This window comes from Gossypium arboreum, chromosome 11 (assembly GCF_025698485.1).
Source record: "Gossypium arboreum isolate Shixiya-1 chromosome 11, ASM2569848v2, whole genome shotgun sequence".
NCBI lineage: Eukaryota > Viridiplantae > Streptophyta > Magnoliopsida > Malvales > Malvaceae > Gossypium > Gossypium arboreum.
The window spans coordinates 7,993,107-8,007,987 of NC_069080.1; the positions used below are offsets into that span (position 1 = coordinate 7,993,107).

The window sequence follows — 14,881 nt, forward strand, 5'->3', positions numbered from 1 at the left end:
GTCCAATCACTTGTCAATAATAGCCACTATACTAACTAAGCCTTAATCAAGGGCAAATTATGGGGCCACAACCACACAACCCGTCGCTCAAATCCATCGTGTTTCAAACTCGGCTATGGTTTCCATCAGCTTCTTGTCGAATGGTGTAGAACAGTTTTCAAACACAGGTTCATGTTTCTTCGAGACATCGGATTGCTGAGGGTGTGTGGTGGTACGAGGGGGACACGCGTTCCTGACTCATCACCCCCGTTGCTATCGGGCTTTGTAAAAATGTGTTTCTTTCCGATGCGTGGCGATAAAGAAGTCATTTTCTAGCAACATCTCGCTTTAATCTGATTCTTTAAGGATACGAAACCTTCCAAAGGATCAACCACAACATAACACGCACCTATTTTCTTCTTGATGAATAAAATGCTATGCTAAATATGACACACAAAAATTGTTGCCGACATGGCATGACAATATGAACTGATTTGAGAATTTAATTTTGACATTCCAACAACTTGATGATGTTGAGTCGTTTAGTCGCCTTCCATTATCTAGTTTTTTGCGGCCTTAAAGAACAGACATACAAGATAGGTCCTAAACCGCTTCAATAATGTTCAAACAGTATTACAAGACCCTGCATAAGAACTTCACAGACTAGTTTACGAGCACTTGCAATTTTGCACAAAAAGACACCGATTGTAAATATATGTTGGCACTTGGCACCAATCTCCTAGCATCTAGAGAAAAACGAATAAATATCTACTATCATTGAATGCAAGGGGAAAGAGTGTATGTTATGACAAAATGAAAGACCAAGATGCAATCTTGGTTGATGGCATTAGGTATTCCAGATCTCATATCATAAACAGGGAGATATCTTCATATACAGTTCCCAACTTTTTCCCTTTTCCAAGAGAAGTGAGAAGGCATATAATTACTTCACCTATGCAGTGAACATAAAACACAGAAGCAGACCTATTGATCACTACTCTCATCGGAGCTATAACACCTCTCCACGTCCCAAGCTTGGGTCATCAAAAAATATTCAGTCAGTGATGGAAAGTCCATTCTCTGGAAGGATTATAGTTTTTTCCTCTCCACACCACAATCTGCTCCTTTTCAACTGTGACAAAGATACAAGGAACCTGGTCTTGTAACAGATTGAATTTGCCTAATTAATTAAATATCGAAAAGCATTACAAGTGTGGAAGAACAGAATGGCCACCAAAGGCAACTTAGCTTGCTCTTCCTTTCCCCTAGCAAATCACTTTATGGAAGGTTTGCTAGAAACTGTGGAATAGTATTAGTAGGTTTACCTTATATAAGCCCAAAAGTCAATATATATATATCATGATGCTACACTGCTAGAATTACACTATACATTTGGGGAAGATAATAATAGAATCGAAAACTGTAAAGAATACCTAAATTTATTTGCCTTTTAATTCTATTTCTCTGACATTTCTCCAGAAACTTCCTCTCAGCCTCAGTAAGAGGCATCCCTGAATCGGCTCCCCCAAGAGCCTCCTCTTCTCCTCTAATTTCGGGTCCTCCAAGCCCTCCACGGATTTCACCTTCGGGTCCACAGACCTAGTCCGAACGGTGAGTACTTTGGTACTCTCAGCCCAATAGGCCTCACCGTCTAGATGCTCTCTCTGTAACCGGACTGAAAATCGAAAGCAAGTCAGAATGTATCGGCTTTATCTCATCAAGCGACGAAGGGGGTCGGTCTTCGGGTTTTGCTTTTTTGTTCGGTTTAGGGATCAGTTTTCTTGGTGTTTGGAGAAAGGGATGGTGGTGGTGGCAGAAAGGAGTAAATGATCTCGGAGTTTTGAGGCGGAGGGGGAGGGGGAAAGGTGGCGCGTATGGAGGGAGACAGTGATTTAGAGTATCGGCTTTTGGCGGGACAAGAGAGTAAATGAACTTATGAACATGAGGGCGGTTGAGGTTTAATGTTGTTAATTTCAAAAATTACGGTTGGGGCCCAATCAAAGATCAAGTAAACGTATCATTATTTACTCAGGCCTAACCCGATTTGACGTCTCAGACCTCAGCTCTTGTCCAAGCCTAAAATTAGTTCTATATCAGTACAAGCCGATTACTATAAAATAAAGGATACACCGTACAATTAGTCATTCAGTTATAAGTGTGTTTTTACTTTGGTCATTAAATTATAAAATTTTTCTGTCATTAACATTTTTAATTATTTCTGTTTTGGTTACCTTCTGTTAAATTGTCAACGGAAATGATGATATAGTTTTTTTAATTAGTATAATAATACATTTAGTCCTCAACATTTACACATTCTATCATATTGGTCTTAATTCTAAACAACTCAATAAATTTAACCCTACATATTCATAAATTCTATCAATTTGATCTTCAAACACATATTCATTATAAATAGAGATTATAAATATTAAAAATATATATATCATATTTACAAATTCAAAAGATTTGTTATTTTTGCTGACATGGAATGTTGATGTGGCAATGCCATGTCAACAACGTTTGACTGAGTCGGTTTCTTTAATGATCATAATAGGTGCGCCATTAAATACTAACGATCAATGTCAGTCAAAAGATTATTTGACTAGTTTTGTTAATTCATGACTCAATTGAGTGCATAAAGTTCGAACGAGATTAATTAATTTTTTTGAAAAAGTTTGAGAGCTTATAATAACATGAAACCTAAAAAGTTTAATAATGTATTTAAATTATTATTTATATTTAAATTAGTTCCTAAAATTAAAACATGCTAATTCAATATTCAATGTGTAAATATTATATCAATCAAGATTTACATCAACCTAATCGGTAATTTAGGCATTAAATAGTAATTCGAATCTGACTTGTAATATGTCTAAAACACGTAGATCAAATTTTAAATGTGTATGTACCTATCGTATGCATAACTTGAATCTCAAGCATAATATATTTACAGTGCCAATAAAATATAGGAAAATTATTTCTTTGTTTCTAATGTATATTAATCAAGTTTTTCATTTGCAATTCAAGTACCGATTTAGAATTTAGTTGGAGGATTTCTTATGAAATTAATCTTAAAGTAAAATTAACAATCAATAGATTTATCGATATAAATTAGAGATTGATTTTTTTTCAAAAGAATAAAATTAAAAAATTATTAATTATATATAGTGAAATTATAAAGACTTACTCTTTATTTTTTTCAGAGTGATATTGAGTTAAACATCTTATATGGGAAGGTTAGAGTTACTTTTAATTGAATTAATTTTATTTGATTTTGAAAGCTTTAATTGCTTGAATTAGAAATAAAGGCGTGAGGGCTCCTTTGTTTACAAGTAACTTCTCCATTTAATCTTTCATAATTTGTCGAAAGCTCCATAAATTCAAATTAAGCCTTCTCCTAATACAACCCTTTTACCAATCATCTACACTATATTATACCTTAACTAAATTTTCAAGCTAAATTATATCTTGAAAATATACTTAATTAAGCTGATTGAATTTTAATTCGATTGGCATGAATATTATTATTAATATAAAAAAACGTGAATTTCAGTGCCTTAAAATATATTTTCCTCCTACTAAACTTGCAACTTGCAACTTGCTTTGCAAATCGTGGTCTATAATCTCATTTACTTATTTAAAAAAACAACGTTTAAAGTTAAATCTCAATGTCTATAATATCTTTTAGTTGAAATATACAGGCTTGTTACAACAAAATAAGTGCAGTACACGTTTGTTGTTTCTTATGTCATCCATTTTAGCCATTGTTGGTATTGTTGTCAGTCCATCTAAAACCTGTCAATGGCTTTAAATGTGCTATTCTCTTATAAATCTATAGCTAAAGCTTCATCAACCTAACAAGGAAAGAAAACCAAAAAAGAACCCTGTAAAAATGAGAAAAGTTAGATTTATTTGCTCAACTCTTACCTATCAGCTTTTTCTATTGTTTTTAATAATTCTGAAAACTGTTTCATCTAAAGAAGAAGAAACAAAGGTGCATTCTCCTTTGTAATTGATATATATTGTCTTTATAACCCGTTATCTGTCTGTAAATGTAACCCTACAAGTGTTCAACGTGACAGAATTTTTACATTGTTTACTTGGGAGATGGTTCTTTGAGCCAAGCCTCTGCAGCTCGAAAGCACTTGAGCCTTCTCAGCTCTGTCAAGGCAAGGTTAGCTTAGCTTTCTTACCCATACATACATTGATATATATATATATATGTACGTCCGCATATCAGTTTGTTCATTGGGTTTTGAACAGTGAACATGATGCTAAAGAGTCCATGATTTATAGCTATACAAAGAGCTTCAATGCCTTTGCTGCAAAGCTATCTAAAGATGAAGCTGAAATGTTAATGGGTACATGAATTTTTTTTTTCTTTTCGGGTCCATTTAATTTCCATATTTTTTTGACATTAATAAGATTTGGTATTCGAGGTGTTTAGAAGTGGATGAAGTGGTTTGTGTGTTGCCAAATCGATATCACAAGCTACACACAACAAAATCATGGGACTTCATTGGGTTTCCACAAACAGCTAAAAGAAATTTGAAGCTCGAGAAAAACATTATTGTGGGTCTGCTTGATACAGGTTTGAGGAAAACTTAGTTAGTTTTTTTTTTTTTTTTTGCTTTACACAAATTATGTTTTAAAAATAAAAATCAATATCTGGGAATTAATATGATGTAATTCCACTTACAGGAATCACACCACAGTCAGATAGCTTTAAGGATGATGGATTTGGTCCACCACCCCATAATTGGAAAGGAACATGCCACCATTTTCAAAATTTCTCAGGATGCAACAAGTAAAAACCATGTTTTATTTTTTAATATATTAATTCTTAGATTTATCAACTTAATCCCATGTTTTATGTCGTATTGTTAAAATTTTTAAAATTATTTGAAGCAATGTAATTATAAGATTGTTATTTCTGTAGTAATGGAGTGAGGTAAGGTTAGGCTTTATCAAATTATAATTTAAGTACTAAATTAAAAAAATTAAGTACGAATTGAATGTAAATATTAAATATGCTTTATTGGTGCTTAATGTTGATTATTTTTTCCCTTGGACCACCTTGATTGAGTTCTGTCTCTAGCAAGCTAGTAGGAGCTAAATACTTCAAGCTTGATGGTAACCCCGACCCAGCTGACATTCTATCACCTATAGACGTGGATGGGCATGGCACCCACACATCATCAACCTTAGCAGGAAACCTAGTCCACAACGCGAGCCTTTTTGGGCTAGCCAAAGGCACTGCTCGTGGTGCAGTGCCTTCAGCTAGGATAGCTATATACAAAGTATGCTGGGTCAGCTCAGGATGTGCCGACATGGACATCCTCGCTGCAATGGACGATGCTATCACCGATGGTGTGGATGTTATATCCATATCCATAGGTGGGGCGGCTGAGGATTTTGTCACTGATTCTATATCGGTCGGTGCATTCCATGCCTTGAAGAAGGGAATTATCACGGTGGCTTCTGCTGGGAACGATGGCCCCAGCTTGGGTTCTTTGTCTAACAATTCTCCATGGCTTCTTACTGTGGCAGCCACTGGGATTGATCGACAATTTAGAAGTGCAGTCAAGTTGGGAAATGGACAAAGTTACTCGGTAGGTTTGATATGAAGAAAATTTATTTTTGTTGAATACTTGGAATCAAATCTAATTGGTTTGCTAACAGGGAATTGGGATTAACTTATTTGGAGCAAACGAAAAATTTTACCCCATTGTCAGTGGGGCTGATGTTTCCATGAATGCAGAAAGCAAGGAATTAGCAAGGTAGTACTTTGTTCATCATCATCTTCTAAAAAGTGGGAAAATTGACTGTTTGATTGTAATTACAGGTTCTGTTATGGTAACACATTGGATCCTGCAAAGGTAAAAGGACGGCTTGTTTACTGTATGCTAGGCCAGTTTGATGCTGATTCTGTTGTTAAAGGAATTGGAGGAATCGGCACAGTGGTCGAAAGCGAGCAATACCTTGATACTGCTCGTATTTTTATGGCACCGGCCACCATGGTGAATATGACTGTAGGGGAAACTATAGATAAATATATACATTCCGCGAGGTATGAATATAGAATGTTTTTAAATGATTCCCTGTTGATGATGATAAATGCTAAAATGCTCAAATGATGATTAGCAGATCAGCTTCAGCAGTGATATACGGGTCACATGAAGTCAAAGTTTCAGCTCCTTTTGCTGCTTCATTTTCATCTAGGGGCCCAAATCCAGGCTCACAACATCTTCTCAAGGTATCAATAAGCTTTGAATTCTGTCTTTAATTCAAGGGCTTAGATATCTAAACAAATATACAGCCTGATATTGCAGCCCCTGGTGTGGACATCTTGGCAGCATACACTCTTATGAATTCCCTCACCGGGTTAAAGGGTGACACCCAGCATTCAAAGTTCACTCTCATGTCTGGCACTTCCATGGCCTGCCCGCATGTTGCTGGTGTAGCCGCCTATGTAAAGTCATTTCACCCTACTTGGACACCAGCTGCAATCAGATCTGCAATCATGACCACAGGTAAGGATAAAAACATAGACCCATCAATTATTCTAACTCGATTCACTATTTCAATCGTGTCAAATCTTAACACTTCTTTGCAATAAACTAATAATAAGCAAAACCGATGAGCCGGAGGGCGAACAAGGATGCCGAATTCGCCTATGGTGCCGGCCAATTGAATCCTACCAAAGCCATAAACCCTGGCCTTATCTATGACATGGACCAGATGTCTTATATTCAATTCCTATGTCACGAAGGCTACAGCGGATCATCTATAGCTCATTTAGTGGGCACAAAGTCCATAAATTGCTCCTCGTTGCTTCCTGGATTTGGCTACGATGCCCTTAACTACCCATCAATGCAACTTAACATGAAAAATGGCAAACAGCAAAGTGTAGGTGTTTTCATGAGAAGAGTGACCAATGTAGGTCCAGCATTGGTGTATAATGCTACCATTGAAGGTCCCAAAGGAGTGGAAATCACAGTTAAGCCCAAAAGCCTAATCTTCAGTCGTAGCTTGCAGAAACGAAGTTTTAAGGTTGTGGTGAAGGCAAAACCAGTGGCAAGCACTGCATTTACGGTGCTATCAGCTTCGCTTGTATGGAAAAGCACTAGCCACACTGTGAGAAGTCCTATTGTAATCTATACTCTCCAAGACTAAAATATTACTAGTCATATATAAAAGGGGCCATGCAAGTGCAACCCGTTCTATATCTATACTTTACTATACTATAATTAAGTGGCAAATCCAGCTAAACACATAGCACGACTTCTTGAAATTGAAAATTTTCATTTAGCTCTAATAAAATTTTAAATTTGTATTAATAAAATTATACTTTACCCTTAAAGTAATAAAATTTTGATTCAACCTTATAAAATTATAAAATGTAAATTATTAAAATAACAAAATTATATTTTTACTATAGTAAAATATACCATTTAATTTTAACCCACTAAAAATTTTCTCGCTATGTCCATTATTACTTTCTCATTTCTTTATTAATATATTTGTATTATTATATTTAATACTACGAGGGTTTCGGTTACAGTTGAAGAAACTGCTTGTCTTCGGTATTTTCGCCGCGGGAAACATATGATCAAAACATCCCAATAGCAAAGCCTCTTTCTCTGCCTCTTTTCCCTCACAACCCCAGTTATTTCATTTCCTTTTTTTTTTTCCCTGAGAGAGAGATTTTCGTTTGGTTTGTGCTCTTTGTTGCTTTGGATAGTAGGGTGTATTTTTTTTTTCTCTTTTCAGTTCAATCATAGTATTTCAGTCGAATTCTTCGCTGGAAGTTTGAAACTGAGAAACATAACTGAGTTTGGGTTCCCTTTTTTTTTTCTTTTGGTTATATGTATGAAGAACAAAGTTGCCTTGGTTTTTACTTAATTTGATACAGTCTAATTTGATATAAGAATATTTGGTAAGAAATGGATAATAACCCACACCAACATCCTTACCCTTATCACCATGGATACCCTCCAAATCAAGATCCTTATGCGGCTTTTCCATATCAATATCCTTATAACACTCCCCAATACCCTCATGCACCGCATATGTATCCGCCCTCAGCCCATGCCCCTGTTGCAGCTCCCATTGATTATAGACACGCTCATTCTCATTCTGGACAAGTTCCTTATCAATATTCCCACCCAGTACCTCCAAATCCTTCCCAACAACATCATGGTAATTTCCAGTATGGTTCAACTCCTTATCCTTACCAGCAATCCCTATCTGGTCATTACCCACCTCCTGAAATTAATCCGCAATCATCCTCTACTTATCAACAGCCTGCACAATATCCTCCTCAATCATCATCCTCTTATCAACAACCTGCACAATATCCTCCTCCTGAAAGTAATGCAGAGCACCTCTCTAGACACGTTAGCTTCTCTGGTCATAACAGGCAGGACAGTACAAGTTCCTTAGGAGCAAATATGCGAAGCGCCTCACCTGCTTATCCGCCTTTGGATCATCAATTGAATAATATGCATTTGTCTGGTAGCCATTCCTCAGCTCCTGCATCACCTCCGGCACCTTCGGTGCCTATATTGGCCGCTGGTACTTCAACACCCGATTATGCGAGCAACTCTAGTAATTGGGAGGGGCCTAGTTTAGGCCGAGCTGATTTGGCTAATCGCTCTAGTTTTTCCTATAAGGATTCATTTAAGGGATCACAACAAGTGCAAGGTATGCAGATTGTACCGTTCCAGAAAGGTTCATTGAGAGTTCTGCTTCTACATGGAAATTTAGATATTTGGGTTCTTGAAGCAAAAAATCTTCCCAACATGGATATGTTCCATAAGACATTAGGCGATATGTTTGGAAATTTTTCTTCAAATATCTCAAAAAAGATTGGAGGGCGCTCGGAAGGGAAGAATACAAGTGATCCTTATGTCACAATTGCAGTTTCCGGTGCCGTTATAGGAAGGACTTTTGTGATCAACAATGATGAAAACCCTGTCTGGAGGCAACATTTCTATGTTCCTGTTGCACATCATGCTGCTGAAGTGCAATTTGTTGTTAAAGACAGTGATATTTTAGGGTCAGAGATTATAGGAGTTGTAACAATTCCAGTTGAGCAAATATATGCAGGGGAAAAGATTGAGGGAACCTACCCGGTTCTGAATGGTAATGGAAAGCCCTGTAAGCCTGGAGCCGTTTTGAAATTATCAATTCAATACACACCAATGGAGAAATTGAGCTTCTATCATCATGGTGTTGGAGCAGGTCCTGAATATGTAGGGGTTCCTGGTACATATTTTCCTCTTCGGAAGGGGGGTAAAGTGACTCTTTATCAAGATGCCAATGTCCCCGATGGGTGTCTTCCAAACATAAAACTCGACCAGGGCATGCACTTTGTGCAAGGAAAGTGTTGGAGTGACATATTTGATGCTATTCGTCAAGCTAGGCGCTTGGTTTACATTACAGGGTGGTCAGTTTGGCATAAAGTTAGGCTGGTGCGCGATGTTGCTCCTGCTTCAGATTGCACTTTGGGTGACATTCTTAGGTCGAAGTCCCAGGAGGGAGTTAGAGTGCTACTTCTGTTATGGGATGATCCTACTTCAAGAAGCATCTTGGGATACAAAACTGTGAGTAACTTACTATTAACATACAGAATAGCTTCACTGGTACCAGTAACGTAGGCAAAGCTGGGACTTTATTTCCTATCATCTGAATGTTAAGTCTATTTATAGTTAACTAGTTCATATAATGAAGTACTTAAACCTAATGACAATATAAGCAGATGCTGATCATTGTGCGTACTAGATTAATGGAGAACATTGCATGTTCAAAATGAATGATGACAATGAGAGTATGTAAACTTTTATCACTTCATTCGTGTATTGTTGTTACACTTTTTTTTTTTTTTGAAAATAGGAGTTTATCACTTTTTTCAACTTTGAAAAGATTTGCTTATTATGGTTGTTAATTAACTTCTTTAAATTGACAATACAGGATGGAATAATGACAACCCATGATGAGGAAACACGCAGTTATTTCAAACACTCTTCGGTGCACGTGTTACTTTGTCCTCGCATTGCTGGAAAAAAACATAGTTGGGTCAAACAAAAGGTTTGATCTAAACAACCATTAGTTTTAACTATTCTATCCCATAAATGCATTCCTAACTCTGCAATTTTCTCCACTTCAATTTGGCAACCATAGACATTACTGCTAGATTGTTGTATTATTGGGAAATCATTATCAGCCTTATTAAGATTCTTTAGTCACAGTTTGCACTATTATCGTATGCGTGGTTGTTGCACTTGCAATTAACTACCAACCGTGTATGGACAGGAGGTTTGGGAATCAGAAAGTGTATTCAGCTTAGAGATTTCATACTTCTGAAGAAAAAAACTCTAGCTTCTTGACTGCCAAAAATAGTATTTTCAACTTTTTACATCTATAAGTTGCACTTCCAAACTTTGACAGAGTACAGCTGAATGAGGGAAACCCTATAGGTCTTTCAAATCCTTTTTTATGGATATATTAGAATAATTCATAGACCAAATTCTAATTCCATTTTTGTATCTATACCATAATGGTGATTAACCTTTCAAAAAATAATTAGAGCCCTTTTGCTTCATGCTACTGTTATCTCATTTGAATAGGGACTGTGTTTTGTTGTCTAAATTTGATGGTTAATGCCATTCCAAGTCATTTTTTTGTTTCCCTTTTTACTGGATTCTCAATTTCTCGTTATCAGTTTTTTTATTGGTGGCTGGTACATTTTATGAAGTTCAAGGAGATTGGAACCGTAGCCCTTAACCCTTCTGAGGGTAAACAAACACTAAGCCATCCCTAGATCATTGAGCTTGTTATATGGTATCTTGTTCCTTATGTTTGGCTAAAGCACTATATTTTTCTGATACAATTAATTATCAGGAAGTTGGAACGATTTATACACACCATCAGAAAACTGTAATTGTGGATGCTGATGCTGGGAACAGTAACAGAAAAATTATTGCTTTTCTTGGCGGCCTTGACTTATGTGATGGACGGTATGATAATCCGGATCATGCTTTATTTAGGACACTACAAACATATCATAAGGATGACTATCATAATCCAACATATACGGTAATTATCTATCATTCTTGGTCTTTTGTTTTATGAAATTTGGGCAGCTGCAAAATTCAATGGTACTCTATCACAGTATATAAGATTTCCTGCACATTATTTAAATGCAAATTACTTGAGCAGGGTTCTACGGCTGGTTGCCCAAGAGAACCTTGGCATGATATGCACAGTAAAATTGATGGCCCAGCTGCATATGATGTTCTGGTCAACTTCGAGGAACGTTGGTTGAAGGCAGCCAAGCCTCATGGACTTAAAAAATTAAAAAAGCCCTTTGATGATGCTTTGCTGCGGATAGAAAGAATTCCAGACATTATGGGAGTTTCTGATTTTACTGAGAATGAGAACGATCCAGAACGTTGGCATGTTCAGGTAATTTTGCTGCTTGAATTTGGCTTTTGTCATAAATGAGTTGCTCTAGTGGGGGAGGTTCAAATAGGTCATAGGTTTTTTTTTTTTTTTTGGTGAATGTGATTTTCAAAAGCTTCTTTGACTTTTGCTTTTTAGTTTTCTACAAATGGTTTGTTTTTATTTATTGTTTGTGGGCTTCACGTGCAGATTTTTCGCTCGATTGATTCAAACTCTGTAAAAGGCTTCCCAAAGGATCCAAAAGATGCAACAAGCAAGGTAGAGAGAAGGTTGCCCTTTGATTTGCTTTTTCTTTTATTTTGGCTTAATCATATATTCTACGTGTTTCCAGTGTAGAAGCTAACTGATTATTGTTTCCGTGACAGAATTTGGTGTGCGGTAAGAATGTCCTTATTGATATGAGCATACATACAGCATATGTGAAGGCCATTCGTGCTGCCCAGCATTTCATTTATATAGAGAATCAATATTTCCTTGGATCCTCCTACAATTGGAGCTCGTATAAAGACTTAGGTAAAGCACTTAAATTAGATTTTGATGACCGTCATGTTTTGTGACTAGCGTAAGAAAGTTGATAATGGACCTTGCTTTGCAATAGCAATTTTGGGATGCTTGGATGTACGAGTTATGCATTTGAATAAGGTTAATATACGGAGTTTGTTGGGGCTCAGTAAATATTGGTTCAAACATTGCACCAATACTATACATTTCTGTTTGAATTCAGAAAGTGGTAAAAATCTTAGACTTTGATATAGATATATATATATATAAAGAAGAAATAAAAGTACAAAGATGAAGAACCAAACTTTTTGGTTAAACATATCAGTCAGATTATCAATGTATCAAGTCCATGAGTTAAAAACTAATAAGAATATTTCATTAGTCCTATTTGTTCCTGGCTTTATCTGATATTTCTTGTATTGGATGCTTCATGGAAATTTTCATGGGAAAAATAAGGCATTTGTTCACAGTTTGGTTCGGAACGCAATAACCTTGCATTCTTTTCATAGGTGCTGACAACTTAATTCCAATGGAAATTGCTCTTAAGATAGCCAGTAAAATTAAAGCAAATGAGAGGTTTGCTGCATATATTGTTATTCCAATGTGGCCAGAGGGTGTTCCGACAGGCTCTGCCACTCAAAGAATTTTATATTGGCAGGTAGAGTTTTAATAAAAATCTTTTGTTAAAATGTTTAAAGCTTTGACTGTATTATTATCATTTTTAGGCTTCATCAAGATGTCTGCTTTGGAGCAAGTCCTACACAAGCTTTTGCTTGACACTGTTGGTTCAATTAGGGCGTTAAGACTTTGTTATACTGCTTTGGCTTGAACTAAAGAATTATGATTAAAACTAGATATTAAAAGGCCATTGATCTTGTTGCTGCTGTTGCAGAACAAAACCAGGTCAATGATGTACGAGACTGTTTACAGGGCTTTGGTAGAGGCAGGGCTTGATAGTACTTTCGTGCCAGAGGACTTTCTGAATTTCTACTGTCTTGGCAATCGTGAGCTTGATGGATATCAACCTCCTGCTGACGGAAGTCCTAGGGCTGCCAATTCTCCCGAGGTAATCTATACCAAGTCCCAAAAACCTTTTCTTTTTGGTAATTCAACGTCTTGGGCGATATCGTGGTATTCTAAGATCCTCAAACCTGACCCAAAAGCTTTGCCCAAGCTTCCAAGGCTGGTAAGAGCCATGATTGTATAGAATCAAGCCCATTTCACTTGAATATCTCAAGCATAACCCTAAAGTTCCTACAAAACTAATATATTTTCCTGGTTTTTTGCATTCCAGGCTCTTAGTCAGAAAAGTCGAAGATTTATGATCTATGTCCATTCAAAAGGTATGATAGTTGATGATGAGTTTATAATAGTGGGATCTGCAAACATCAATCAACGCTCCTTGGAGGGTACCAGAGACACGGAGATTGCAATGGGAGCTTACCAACCTCAACATACTTGGGCAGCAAAGCATTCTAGTCCCCATGGACAGGTAACCTTCTCAATTACATCTGTATTAATGATACAATTCCCTTGTTAACCAAATGAACCATGTGATCCTGGCAATACAAACATGGTTGTTTCTTGTATTCGCACCATTAAAGTATGCTTAACTTTGTGTTGTTTATTATAGATCTATGGGTATAGGATGTCATTATGGGCAGAACATGTTGGAGTTGTCGAGGACTGCTTCGCTCGACCGGAGAGTCTCGAATGCGTAAGACGGATTAATCAAATGACTATACTGAATTGGAGACAATTTGCAGCGGAGGAAGTGACAGAGATGAGAGGGCACTTAATGAAGTATCCGGTTGAAGTGGATCCCAAAGGTAAGGTCAAGCCCCTTCCCGGAGCTGAAACTTTCCCTGATACTGGAGGAAACGTTGTCGGCTCATTTCTTGGCATACAAGAAAATCTTACAATTTAACCAAATCTGCTACTATATCCACTATTCAAATACAAATTTGAAACTATATATCTTTAATTTGTATACTTCTTAAATTGTCCAAAGCAAATTTTGTAGTTATCTGTATTCATCGTTTCAAATACAACTTATCATGCTTCTTTTGTTAGTATCCTTTTTCCTATATTAATGTTTTCTTTAGCATTTCAGATTAAAATCTTTAACAGTGTTTTTTTATTTTTTTTATTATAAAACTCCTCTTTTTCAATTAAAAAATTCTCCACAACCTACATCAAAATTGGTTTAATAAAATTATCCCCTGGTTTCTTTTGAGAATATAAAAATTTGTGGGGACTAGGGATCGTCGAAAAACTTGATTAAACTTCGATATCAACCGTACACGTGTACTTTCCCCTACTGAAATCCAAATTGTCTTTCCCATGTGGACTGAACCTCGCTTATTGTAGCTGAGCAAAGCATAGATGGAATCGAATTAACACATTTTATCTTCTGTACCTGCCCCACATTTTATCCTCATACGATCCACCTCTTTTCTTTTCTATTTTTGTTGGATTAATTCAACATATATCCACTCATTTTCAATTTTAAATTATGCCTAACACTTTGATATTAATCTTGTAACACTTCATTCTATTCACATAAGTTATAGATGTTTTCTATTTTTCTATTTTTATAAATTAATTAAAAATTGTATATGATGAAGTTTAAATTAATGGCATTGTGTATATAATATCTTTTACCTTCTAAATTAAAACAATTTTTAATTTTTATATGAAATTTTAATAAGTATGTTTGTAATACAAAATTGTTATATATTTGTATATATTAATTTAATTTTACTTATAATTAAATTTTTATTTTTAAAATTTAGTACTATACATGTTCTTTTTTTTTTGTTAATTTCAAATCATACATTTTATTATTTTTACATGTATACATATGCGACAGAATTTCTAAACATTATATAACAAATAATGCCATTAAAATTAAAGATTTGTGTGATAATTGATA

At 35.9% G+C, this 14,881-nt stretch overlaps 2 protein-coding genes and 1 long non-coding RNA gene across 4 annotated transcripts; 2 read left to right on the plus strand and 1 right to left on the minus strand.

The window, feature by feature from the left end:
• Positions 1-782: 782 nt before the first annotated feature.
• On the minus strand, positions 783-2,045 carry LOC128284151 (uncharacterized). Its single transcript, XR_008274488.1, has 2 exons — positions 1,413-2,045; positions 783-1,111 (listed from the first exon to the last, which is right to left on the minus strand). It is a non-coding gene; the product is annotated as an uncharacterized LOC128284151 (long non-coding RNA).
• Positions 2,046-3,799: 1,754 nt separating this feature from the next.
• On the plus strand, positions 3,800-7,324 carry LOC108472053 (subtilisin-like protease SBT4.14). Its single transcript, XM_017773574.2, has 11 exons — positions 3,800-3,973; positions 4,062-4,153; positions 4,243-4,340; positions 4,427-4,570; positions 4,681-4,786; positions 5,078-5,591; positions 5,662-5,759; positions 5,825-6,049; positions 6,127-6,235; positions 6,299-6,512; positions 6,611-7,324. Exons 1-11 carry the CDS (start codon positions 3,872-3,874, stop codon positions 7,153-7,155), a joined length of 2,247 nt encoding a protein of 748 aa, XP_017629063.1. The 5' UTR covers positions 3,800-3,871; the 3' UTR covers positions 7,156-7,324.
• Positions 7,325-7,508: 184 nt separating this feature from the next.
• LOC108473621 (phospholipase D gamma 1-like) lies at positions 7,509-14,039 on the plus strand. 2 transcript variants are annotated; one of them, XM_017775294.2, is made up of 10 exons: positions 7,509-9,587; positions 9,955-10,071; positions 10,885-11,079; positions 11,203-11,448; positions 11,635-11,703; positions 11,811-11,958; positions 12,456-12,604; positions 12,839-13,132; positions 13,241-13,438; positions 13,580-14,039. In XM_017775294.2, the coding sequence occupies exons 1-10, from the start codon at positions 7,926-7,928 to the stop codon at positions 13,871-13,873; spliced, it is 3,372 nt and encodes a 1,123-aa protein (XP_017630783.1). In that variant the 5' UTR covers positions 7,509-7,925; the 3' UTR covers positions 13,874-14,039. The 2 variants fall into 2 exon arrangements, with proteins under 2 accessions (XP_017630783.1, XP_017630784.1); XM_017775295.2 differs by having other exon boundaries at positions 7,511-9,587; positions 12,839-13,012.
• The last annotated feature ends 842 nt before the right edge of the window (positions 14,040-14,881 follow it).